The sequence below is a fragment of the Wyeomyia smithii genome, chromosome 3 (genome assembly GCF_029784165.1).
Source record: "Wyeomyia smithii strain HCP4-BCI-WySm-NY-G18 chromosome 3, ASM2978416v1, whole genome shotgun sequence".
Classification (NCBI taxonomy): domain Eukaryota; kingdom Metazoa; phylum Arthropoda; class Insecta; order Diptera; family Culicidae; genus Wyeomyia; species Wyeomyia smithii.
Window position 1 is genome coordinate 248,689,859 of NC_073696.1, and position 12,814 is coordinate 248,702,672.

Here is a 12,814-nt window from a genome sequence, read left to right on the forward strand (position 1 = left end):
CGTTTCATGATATGTCCTTTACATCATTTGATAGCGGAGAATCTAATCTAGCATTTTAAATAAAAACCACGTTGGGAATAGTTACAATAGCTGAATTATTAAACAAAGGAAAAGTCAATCAAGAAAATCGATGAAAGTAGATAGATCCTTTTGACATGTTGCTCTACATTTATTGCTACTCGGTATAGGGATGCCAATAGCTCGCATCTTAACGATCTTACCCGAAAAAAATATCATTAAAAAAACATTTAAAAAACCTTAAAAATTGCTGTAATTGTACATAGCTATACCATAATTTAACTATATGTTTTTCATTGTGAATACATCAATTATACATTAAATATCATTGTCCAGAACAATAAACAACATCGTTTTTGCCATTTTTACCATGAAAAAGGGGGACCGTTATGTATCTTAACAGCCTTTTTCAGGCATTTTAGAAGTCACTGACAATGTTTTACATGGTGAAATTATTGTCGGTGGTAGATTCAACAACAAAAAAAACCTAAATTAATCCACCTAGCGGTCAGACTCACCCTGTCTCATTCAAACTTATTATTTGTAAAAATAGATTTACATGAATGCTTAAATCCAATAAATGTTTATACACTCTTTGGGTTCTAAAATATTGATGTTGTAATTAAAGTATAAAAAATTGAATTTGACGTAATGTTAGTACTTAAGAAATAGCGAAATAAAAGCAATGACTCTAATTTCGAACAATTCAATCACGAGCGATGCCGAGAACGTTCAGATAGTACGATACCACATTTAAATCATGTTGAGGCCATATATATTGATCGAAGCAGGTAAAGTGTTGAATAGTCTTTGAATTTCTTCTCTTTCTAAAACTTTTCAACAGCATATCAAATTGTTATGAACTTTGTTATTTGTAAGTTTGAGAGATGACTCATTTGTATGACACTAGTTATGTTCAAATAAATCGTGTAATACTTGAGATAATAGACTTTCGTTGTTTTACAAATTAAAACATAACGCTTGCTTAAGTTTGATTACAATCAAATGAAAAGGGAACGTATGGGGCTGCCAAACTTTGAAACCACGTGTTCAATCATAATTCATCAGTTAACCCTTAACTAGCCCGTTCATCTGATATCAATATTGTTCAAATCGGTTGTGTAGTTTCTAAGATAATGAAGTTTCGTGATTTTCACATTTCGATACATTACAGACGAAGTTACAGTCCGATTACTGCAAAATTCAATAGGGTGTTGTGAGGTAGATAGACCTTTTATTTGATACTAATTCTGTGGAAATCGGGTCAACCATCTCTGAGAAACATGAGTGAGTCCAAGTAATTTGTTTTGGAATATGTTTCTTTTCATAGCTGGATTTCACATTTTTAAACATAACAGGCAAAGTAATAATCCGTTTGTAAAAAAATTCATTAGGGTCTTATGGGGCAACAAGACCTTTCATATGACACTAATTTTATAAAAATCGGGCCAGCCATCTCTGAGAAACATGAGTGAGATTAAATAGTCTCCAGAACACGTTTCTTTCCATAACTTCTGAATCACATGTTAAATCTTCATAAAATTCAAAAGTTAAGGGTTTTTAAGATAGCCCGTTCATTTGAAACTAATTTTAATCAAATCAGATGTGTGGTTTCTGAGATATTGATGTTTCGTGATTTTTACACTTTGATACATAACCTCTAAACTAGAAATCAGATTACAATAAAATTCAATAGGGTCTTATAGGGCAACTAGACCTTTCATTCGCAATTAATTTCATTGAAATCTGTTCGGTCAGACCATCTCTGAGAATAGTGAGTGCGAAAAAAGGTGCACATACACACGTACACACCCACACACAAACATATACACCTATACATGCTTATTTGCAGAAAATGCTCGATTCGTCTAACTGAGTCGAGTAGTATATGACATTCGGCCATTTGGATCACTTTTCTACCTTTTAATTAGCCAGTGATCGTTAGGAGGAAGTCAATATGTTTACTTTCATTATGTGATTTCACATTTTTATAAACAACGGACAAAGTTACAATCCGATTGCAATGAAATTCAATAGCAACCTATGGGGCAACTAGACCTTTCATTTGACACTAATTTTGTGAAAATCGGTTCAGCCATCTCTGATAAAAATGAGTGAGTTTAAACAACCTCAGGATAACTTTTCTTTACATAACTTTTGAACCATATGTTCAATCATTACGAAACTCAAAAGTTAAGGGTTCTGGAGACAGCCCGATCATTTGAAACCAATTTTATTAAAATCGGTTGTGTGGTTTCTGAGATATTGATGTTTCGTGATTTTAACATTTTGATACATAACCTCTAAGCTAATAATCCGATTACAATGAAATACAATAGCAACCTATGGCGCAACTAGACCTTTCATTTACAATTAATTTTATGAAAATCGGTCCAGCCATCTCTGAGAAAAGTGAGTGAGAAAAAAAAGTTGCACATACATACACACACACACACATACACACATACTTACATACATACAGAAAATGCTCAGTTCGTCGAAAGGGGTCGAGTGGTATATGACATTCGGCCATTGGGACCACTTTTATACTTTTGGTTTTTCCAGTGATTGCTATACCTTTCCAGGAGAAAGGCAAAACGTTGTTAAAACATGGTAATGACAACAATTGTTTACAAGCGTACAGTAAAAATACGGTGTTTTTTATTGTATCCATAAAAAAACATGGTATTTTTACTGTAAGCTTCAAGCTTGTTTTAACAACGTTTTGCCTTTCTCCTAGAAAGGTATAGCAATCACTTGCAAAACCGAAAGTAAAAAAGTGCTCCAAAGGGCCGAATGGCATATATCACTCGACTCAGCTCGACGAGCTGAGCATTTTCTGTATGTGTGTGTGTATGTGCAGATTTTTATTCTCACTCACTTTTCTCAGAGATGACTGGACCGATTTTCATGAAATTAATTGCAAATGAAAGGTCTTGTTGTCCCATAAGACCCTATTAAATTTCATTGTAATCGGGTTTTTAGTTTAGAGGCTATGTATCAAAATGTAAAAATCATTAAGCATCATTATCTCGAAAACTACACAACCGATTTGAACAAAATTGATTTCAAATGAACGGGCCACCTGAAAAACCCTTAACTTTGGAATTTTATAAATATTGAAAATATGGTTCAAAAGTTAGAGAAAGAAACGTGTTCTGAAGACTGTTTAATCTCACTCATGTTTCTCAGAGATGGCTGGACCAATTTTTATAAAATCAGTGTCAAACGGAAGGTCTAGTTGCCCCATAAGACCCTATTGATTTGTTTTGCAATCGAACTATTACTTTGCCTGCTATTTTTAAAAATGTGAAAACCAGCTATGAAAAGGAACATATTCCGAAGACTACTTGGACTCACTCACTTTTCTCAGAGATGGCTGATCCGATTTCCACAAAATTAGTGTCAATTAATAAGTCTAGATGCCTCACAACACCCTATTGAATTTTTCTGTAATCGGACTGTGACTCCGTCTGTAATGTACCGAAATGTGAAAATCACGAAACTTCATAATCTCAGAAACTACACAACCGACTTGATCAATATTATTATCAGATGAGCGGGCTAGTTAAGGGTTAACTGATGAAATCTGATTGAACACTTGGTTTCAAAGTTTGGCTGCCATATACGTTCCCATTTCATTTCATTATAATCGAAATTAAGCCACCGTTATGTATTAAATTGTTAATAAAACAACGAAACTCTATTATCTCAAAGATTACATGACTTATTTGAACATAACTAGTGTCATACGAAGGAGTCATCTCTCAAACTTACAAATAACAAACTTCATAACAATTTGATATGTGGCTCAAAAGTTATGGAAAGAAAAGAAATTCAAAGACTATTTAAAACTATACTTGCTTAGATCGATATATCTGGCCTCAACATAATCTAAATGAGGTATCGTACTATTTGAACGTTCCGAATTCATTGATTCGTTGCGATGTGTTTAAAGTCTGCAAATGCACGACGAATCGGCCATAGGATATGATCAAAGTCAAAAGACAAATCGTTTGAAATGATTGGTTTTATCGAAATGACAACATCCTCGACTTTTGACTTCTGTACATCGGCCTAATTCTGAATATATTCATATTGGGTGGTATTCGGTCATTTTGAGCAGATTTTCTGGCATCAATCTGACACCGGAAATACCCATATTGGAAGGTATTTAGTTATTTTGGTTATTTTCCAGAAACTAAAAGTGGTCGTCTTTAAATCCAAAATGGTGTCCAGGGTCAATGTTTGGTTTCTATGCATTATCTCGATTACGGAAATATCCATATTGAGTATTATTCGGTCTTTTTCGACTGTTTCCTAGAAGTTGCCATTTAGCAATTCAAAATGGTGCCTGAGGTCAATTGTTAGCTCATTGCATCATTCTACTTCCAGAGATACTCATATTGGATAGTATTTGGTTATATTGGGCTGTTTTTCACAAACCGGAAGTCGCCATCTTGGATTTCAAAATGGTATTTAAGATAATTTCTGGCCTATGAGGGTCATACTGGGTGAAAAAATACCCATATTGGGTGTTATTCGATCATTTTCGGCTGTTTCCCAGGAACCGCCAACTTAGAATCCAAAATGGGTAGTCGATTTCAGCTGCTGTGTATCATTCTAGATCCGGAGATACTCATGTTAGACGGAAATCGGCCATTTTTGGCTGTTTTCTAGAAACCATAAGTTGCCATCCTGCAATTCATAATGGTGTCTGAGGTCAATTTTTAGCTTCTGTGCATCTTTTTGGTTCCGGAGATACTCATATTTAATGGGAATCGTTCGTTTCAGTCTATTTTCCAGAAACCGGAAGTTGCCATCTTACAATTCAAAATGTTGTCTGAAGTCGATTTGTGGCTCCAGTGCATCATTACGATTCCGGAAATACCCATATTGGGTGGTATTTGGTCGTTTGCCGCTGTTTTTCCAAAACCGGAAGTCACCATTTTGGATTTCATAATGGCATTTGGAGACAATTTCTGGATTTTGAACGTCATACTGGTTAAAGAAACACTCATGATGGGTGGTATTTGGTCATTTTTAGCTGTTTTTCAGAAACCGGAAGTCGCCATCTTAGAATTCAAAATGGTATCTGTGGTCGATTTTAGCTCCTGTGTATCATTCTAGATCCGGATATTATTATATTGGGTGGATATCGGCCATTTTGGCTGTTTTCCAGAAACCGGAAGTTGCCATCTTACAATCCAAAATGTTCCTTAAGGTCGATTATGGAACATACTTGTTACCACTAAAAACATTCACCTGCCAAATATGGTTCCATTTAGTTGATTAGTTCGCGAGATGTGCAGAAATTTGTGTTTCATTTGTATGGAACTCTTCTATTCCAGAAAAGGGAGGGGAGTCGCACCATTATGGACATATTTGTTACCCCTGAAAACATTCACATGCTAAATTTGGTTCCATTTACTCGGTTAGTTCTCAAGATGTGCAAAAAATATGTGTTTCATTTGTATGGCAATCGGGTTATAGAATGGAGCATAGGCAGGCAGAAACACCAAAAGAAGGAGGGGTGTCAATATATTATTGGACATATTTTTTACCACTTTACACATTTACATTTACCTGCCAAATTTGGTTCCATTTAGTTGATTAGTTCTCGATATGTGCAGAAATTTGTGTTTCATTTGTATGGAATCCCTCCCTTCCAGAAAAGGGAGGGGCGTCCAAATATTTTAGACATATTTGTTACCCCTTAAAACATCCACATGCCGAATTCGGTTTCATTTGCTTGGTTTGTTCTTGATTTGCGCAGAAATTTAGGTTTCATTTGTATGGGACCCCACCCTTCCAGAAGAGGGAGGGGTCTCAAACTATCATATATTCAATATTTTAGAACCTAAAGAGTGAAAATACATTTATTGGATTGAAGCGTTCTTGTAAATCTATTTTTACAAATAAAGGTTTGAATGAGAAAGGCTGGGTCTGACCGCTAGGTGGATTAATTTAGGTTTTTTGTTGTTGAATCTACCACCGACAATAATTTTACCATGAAAAACATTATCAGTGACGTCTAAATGTATGGGAAAAATGCCTGAAAAAATGCTGTTAAGATACATAACGACCCCTCTTATTCATGGTAAAAATGGCAAAAACGATGTTTTTTATTGTTCTGGACAATGATATTTAATGTAAAATTGATGTATCTACAATGAAAAACATAGTTAAATTATGGTATAGCTATGTACAATTACAGCAATTTTTAAGGTTTTTTAAATGTTTTTTTAATATTATTTTTTCCGGGTAACCCTCTCCCCGAGGAAAGAAATCGATTTTTGCCTCGAAAAAATACCATCTAACCCTAAGGGGTAAAACAGTGAGTAAATTTGAGTTTTCCGAATTTTTCTGAGAAAACCTGAAAAATAAAGAGCAAATCTGAGTAACTCTCGTGTCTCTGAATATCCATCCTTAAACCTTTTCCCCACCGCGAATACAAATATGAATGTTATTCGGTCTCACCGGTCATATATTTTTCTTGTTCTCAAGGTAATCGAAGATGTGAATCATCCGGAAATTCCGGAGAAATATTGAGTAAGTTATAGTTACTCCCAAGCATGAGAGTAAATCAGAAAAAAAGCTGTTTTGCCCCTCGTCAAACCCTTTTTACTTATCAACTACTCATGTACAATTGGCACAAACCGTATATCATATGAAAGCCTAATCTGTTCTCTAACCGTATTTAACAGCTCCACCGTTCAAAACTTCAAGTATAACTGTTGAACTGTATTCAAAGTTTAGATGTCAGGTGATGGCTTACGGCATCACCCGCGGGGAATGGGTTAACATTGTCTGGAAAATGTACGTTCCCAGATCAATCAACGTTCACTTTACAAAGCCCATAATTGAAACTAAATAAATACAATCTGAAGATTCATCTTGTGCATTAACTCGTCTCAAATAATAATAAAGAAGCTCGTATTTCAGATGAAAGTATTGATTTAGTTTCCACGTTTCCACCATCATTTATAAGAGATCAACATTGTTAGTCATCCGGTTAATTTTATGTTAGAGGATAATGTAAATGATACTGACACACAAAATATATTTTGACTTTTTATTCTTAAATGACATTACGATCTATTGTAATCGTTTTTAAGTCATTCTTGAACTACACTCATTTTATTCGTAATGATGAGTACAAAAATAGATTACACATCGTCCTCTATTGAATAAATAGTGAATCCTCCATCGTATGGTCCAGTTATAATCCATTTACTGTAATTAAATCAAATCAGAATTAACACTGATTTCCCTATATGACGCAAAACTTACCCGCTCGAACTAACTTTAATTAGACTAGGTGTACCCTCTAATCCCCCAGCTTCGAAAACTTCCTGTGTACCGGAGTCAATTTTATACGCTTCCAAACCGCCATTAGTTCTGGGACTCAGAATAAAACGCATATCTTTAGTACAGAAAATGCGATTTTTAAATGGAAGGGGCATTTTGATGATCAGTGTTGGGCTAGAATTCTAAAATAACACACTTAAAATAAAACATCCAATTACAAACTGAATGAACTTCTCATACTATGGTATCTGTTATGTCGTGAAAAAAAACCTCCCCGGTTAGGTCGCAACTGAGAAGGAACTGCTGATTCGGTTTTTCTATTTTTTGTAAGGTGGTCACAGCGAATGAATGGGATTTCAACTCGGTCACGGTGGGTGCAAAATAGTTCTTTCTGACTTGTGCACCGGAACCAGAACTAGTTCCTCCCATCGGAATCAACTGAGTCATCGAGCAGAGCAGAATGCCACCATTCTCTGTTCCAAGGACGAATTCAGAATTAGAAATTGATAGGATCCGCGTCAATATTAGTGCGCTACGGGCTGTAGATAGAGTAGGAATTTGAAACCTAGAAAAATAGGAATGATTATCAGCATAAGAAACAGTTCCATCTAACCTACGTTTTATTTTTGGAAATATTCTTTCCTATTTTCCAAAGAATAATTACTCCATCGCTGTGACACGAGAGTAAACCGAAATCTTTAGTCATTGGATTGGGCCTGATCCACGTCATGTCCACGATTTGGCCGTTATCGGTAGTTTCGGAGAATAGCTCCGATAATGAATTTGGTTCATGTTTCAGAGTCATTTCGTAACACCAAATATATAGATCTCCTGAAACAGTTCCTCCTGCAAACATGTCTTTATTGAACGGATTTGTCACCAGGGACTCAACGCACGCCTTGACGGGATGACTGCATAACTCAGTCCACTGTACTGAATTGAACAAGTTACGTGTCGGGATGAACACCGTAATTGTGGAAAATGTGTGCTCACACCAAGCCTCATGATGTGAGCTGCAGGACACAACCAACAGTGGAGCATTTCGTGTCAAAACCGAAAGCCACGCTGCTGCTCCCATATTAAGCTTACGGCCGTCATTCGTTTCCAACGGTAGTTTTATTGTCAAATCCTGGTGTTTACGAACTATCAAACGTTCCTCATCAGAGTCACTGTAGTCGTCTTCACAAATCTCAGTGATACCGCTAGATAACTCCTCTTCGACCAGAGGATAAATCTTCCTCAGCCATGAGGACAGTTTCTCGTTATCGACTGTGACGCCGTCTGTGTGACGAGGAAATTCATCTGTCTGAATCTATAAACGTACAGTTTTTAAATTATCTAGCCATCACTACATATAGGTCTTAAAATACCGAAATTTCTATACGCTCGCTCGCCGCTGTTTCAGCATCAACTTTCAATGCCGGCGGATCTGTACCGACGCAGGAATCGACTAGAGTAGCTTTCCCGCCGACTCTCCAGGTGGACGGGAACTCGACGACCTCATTGGAGACCAAAGTAAAGTGATCAAAATCCATCTTGTTTGTAATTTTCCGCTTATATTGTAACAAATTTGAACTAATTATTTGATAAAACTCCCAGTTAAACCATCAGCGAACTGTTTGTTCCACGTGGTTGCTATGGATCCAGAAGGACGGCGAAAGTCTTGCGCACCTCAAAACACCTGTTGCATATAGTGCTGCACGGCCCCTCAGAAACACTTTTAATGAACAGTAGCCGTTAAACAGCTACTTGTAGGAAATAAAACACACACTTAGATTTTTGTTAAACGGAATGCCAATTCAAATTAAAGCGCAATACACTTTTGGTTACATTGACATTTCTAACAGCATTTAAAATGTCAAATATATTCAAAGCTGGATTTCCTATGTTATGAGAATTAAAAATGAGATGAATAAATGTGTGAATGGGTACAAAAGAGATGTTGTGGCCGCCGTCAGAAATTAAATTCGAGTTGCGTTAACTTGCTGAGTATTTGTCGTAACTTTTTATGAAAGATTTATAACTCACAACCACTCGTTTTAAGGATACGATTATTATTTTTTTTTCAAATGTTGTGTGCTTTAAGAGAACTTTGTGTGATTTTTCACTTTTGAAACTGGTATCGCCCATTCCTAAATTCAATGGAAGCCATTTTTATTAACTGGATATGGAATACAGTCCGTATGCAACAGCTCTTGTTTTTCTAAAATTAAAACCCAAAAAAAAATCTGAAATGATACCAAAGCAGAAGCAGAGCGATGTAATTATTTATAATTTGTAGTTATAATTTCTATATTTATGAATTTTTATTTATTAGTTCTCCCAATATTACCAAGTCAATCTTGTTGATTTTGTCTAAGTTTCTTGTTTTAGGCTTGAAGTCTGTGCTTCATATCCGCCACTGCTCAATCTTGAACTGAGCTTAAAAAGATTCTTTAAAAATTTGAGGCCATAAAATTTTAAAACAAACGAAACTTTGAAAAAAAAAAATCATATCTGTTTCTTTTAAAACAAAACGCGCCAAATTCGACAGATAATGCATAACTATAGAATCCATTTAAAAACCACAATAAAATTCAACTAGAAATCCAAACAAGTAAAACTTTGAATGACAGAAAGGCACACAATTGTTCATAATTCATCTCACAATTGCCGTGAAACTAGGACTAGAAAAAGATCAGAAGTTGTGTCAAGGATCTTTGATAAAAATGTTCCGAAGGCTAGAATCGACAGGAATCAGATTCTAATATTTGATCAGAAATTGCGAATGGTTCTTGCACCAAGGATGTAAATTATCACTCACGCTCATTTTTTCGCTAGTCGATAAAAAGCACATTTTTGAACAACCTTGTTGAACAGACTTGATGTCCTCAAGTAGTACTACAACATTGTCAAAGAAAGTATTGCTCGTACTCAAACACCGGAGCCATGAGAGCGCATTTATGAAAATTATTGCGATAACTTGCAAGATTCTATTTTTGCGGTTTCAAAAACCTGTTGCTGTTGGCAGTGGTAAACCAATCGAGGTACTGCGTTCACCAGATGGACGCTTAAACCGCTTTTCTAAATGGATAGATAATGGTGATCCACAGCTCATATATTGTCTGAAGCAGACTCCGAAAAGCTGGAACGAGCAGTTAGCACTTACGTGCTAAAGCTGGGGTTTTGAGTATATGATATTCCCAGCAAACAATTTTGTTGATTTACAGCTTAATAAGCTATTATCCAGTGGATTTCGGCTGGACTACACACTTAAATTATCTCGGCAAACTTCCCAACAGCTGATTGAGCTTGGCGAAGTTTTTAACGAATGTTAGCAGTATATTTCGACGAACATTCAGCAAATGTATCGATTTACCGTAAACCAGCAAGTATTGACGTTTCGTTTGCCGAAGTTCTTAAAAATTCTGCCGAGAACTTGTAGAACATTTCGCTGAGTTTATCAGCTGTTGAGTTCTCGGCAATAAAATCTAAGTGTGTATAGCCTAACAAGCCGTTATTCAACAAAATTGCTTGTTGGGTTATCCTTGTTTAAAACTGACTGGATGCGGTGGCGAAGATCAAAACGGTACTTATAAAGCGATTTTAGATGACCGATATGGGCGAGTTGAAGCACTACTTGGGATTAAAGGTGGATCGTGACTTGAACCATAAAAATCAACCAGCCGAAACACATAACAAATCTGTAAAGGCGTTTCGGTACAGTAGACTGTAATCCGGCAAGCACCCCATTAGAACCGTTTCTGAAGCTGGACTGTAGAATAGATGAACCCCTGACGAAGCAACCTTACCGTGAGCTTATAAGCTGTCCTTACTGTGCTAAGGATGATCCGAAGTCAATTTCCGGAAAAGTATTTCAAGTGTACGGTGCAACAGTGTCCTGGATGACCAGAAAGCAGGCAACTGGGGCATTATCTTCAACGGAAGCAGAATATATTTCGCTTAGCCAAGCCATGTGTGAAGCAATATGGTTGCGGAATTTGAATAGTGAGCTCGGTATTATATTCTAACTACCAGTACCGATATTCGAGGACAATAATGCTTGTAAACGAATCGCAGAAGAGTCTCAGGTCCATAAGTGAATAAAGCACGTGGATATCCGGTACTACTTCATTCGTGAGAAGGTTCAAAAACGCTTGTTTAAGATTCTCTGTGCATCAACCAACGAGCAAGCTGAAGATATATTCATGAACCGCTACCACGAGGTTGTTGTGCTTCGTAAGATTTAGAAGAAACTTGAGAACATGATTTTGAAGCGTTTTCTCTGGTTTAGCACGAACGAATTACAGAGGTTTACTAGGAAGCATTAGAAAATATCCGGATTACTTCGTGATTAGAGCGAATCTTACAATGACAACAAAACTCAAAAAAGACAAACAAAGTTTTCAATCACTAATTCAAATCCTAAATAACTATTGAACAATATGTTTGTCATTCAAATATTCTAATGAAAGCAAAATAGCTCTAGCTTTGTACATGGTAAATTTAAAACTGAATTTAGGTCGCTTTACATGGTATATTCAAGAATTGATTGTTTCGCCCTTTGCTATGCGCCTTTTTCGATCTGCTCAACAGTATCGCCCTTTACTATGCGCCTTATTTTCATTGTCTCGACAGTTTCGCCCTTTACTATGCGCCTTGTTTTCATCTGCTCGACAGTATCGCCCTTTACTATACGCCGTGTTTACTTCATACGTTTTCGGTATAATCTCATTTTGTTTACAGTTTGTTAGATTCGCCCTTATCACGAATATTCCGGATGTGTCAAGCCATCATATGAGTTACTCCCGACAAAAATCGTTGCAATTATATAATCTGAAAGAGCTGCATTTTCTAGGCTAAACGTGATTTTCAAAAATTCTCCATCGCCGCCCTTCAGTTTTTAAATCACCAATAAAACTGCTCGTAATCGCTACAATGACACTTCGCCCATATACCAAATGTCATTGTAGCGATTCGGAGCAATTTTCATTCTTCATTTAAAAATCGAAGGACAATGATGTAAAATTTAAAAAATATCACGTTTCAGAAAATTACACTCTTTTAGCTGATATATAAAAATCAGAAATCCGTAAATAGCTAAAAACCCCGATTACAGCGATTATCTTTCTTTATAGATAGTGCAGAAAGAATCAGACCGTTAGTTGTTTGCTCATCAGATTGTCCTACAATTCTAAAGCCTGTAGTACACTCTTTGTCTAATGGTCAAATATTTGACCTTCTGACATAATGGTCAAATTTATTTGACATCATGGTTGTTATTTGCCCATGTTTGCCCCATGTTAAAATTAGAGAGTGACAAATAATTATCTTTGACCAAATTTTTATCTGTCAAAAAGTGACAAATATTTGACGCTCGGTCAAAGAGTGTACTACAGGCTTAAGATGTTTTCTGTTTGCAAGAAAGAAGGTGGAAACCGAGCGCAACTGCGCTCACTGACGAGAGAAAACTCCGAGCAAATTAAAAAAAAAGTTGTAAACTGTT

At 36.2% G+C, this 12,814-nt stretch overlaps 1 protein-coding gene across 1 annotated transcript; it reads right to left on the reverse strand.

The window, feature by feature from the left end:
* Positions 1–7,187: 7,187 nt before the first annotated feature.
* On the reverse strand, positions 7,188–8,907 carry LOC129731387 (uncharacterized). Its single transcript, XM_055691359.1, has 5 exons — positions 8,700–8,907; positions 7,947–8,641; positions 7,570–7,894; positions 7,312–7,511; positions 7,188–7,254 (listed from the first exon to the last, which is right to left on the reverse strand). The coding sequence occupies exons 1-5, from the start codon at positions 8,862–8,864 to the stop codon at positions 7,188–7,190; spliced, it is 1,452 nt and encodes a 483-aa protein (XP_055547334.1). The 5' UTR covers positions 8,865–8,907.
* Between the last annotated feature and the right edge of the window lie 3,907 nt (positions 8,908–12,814).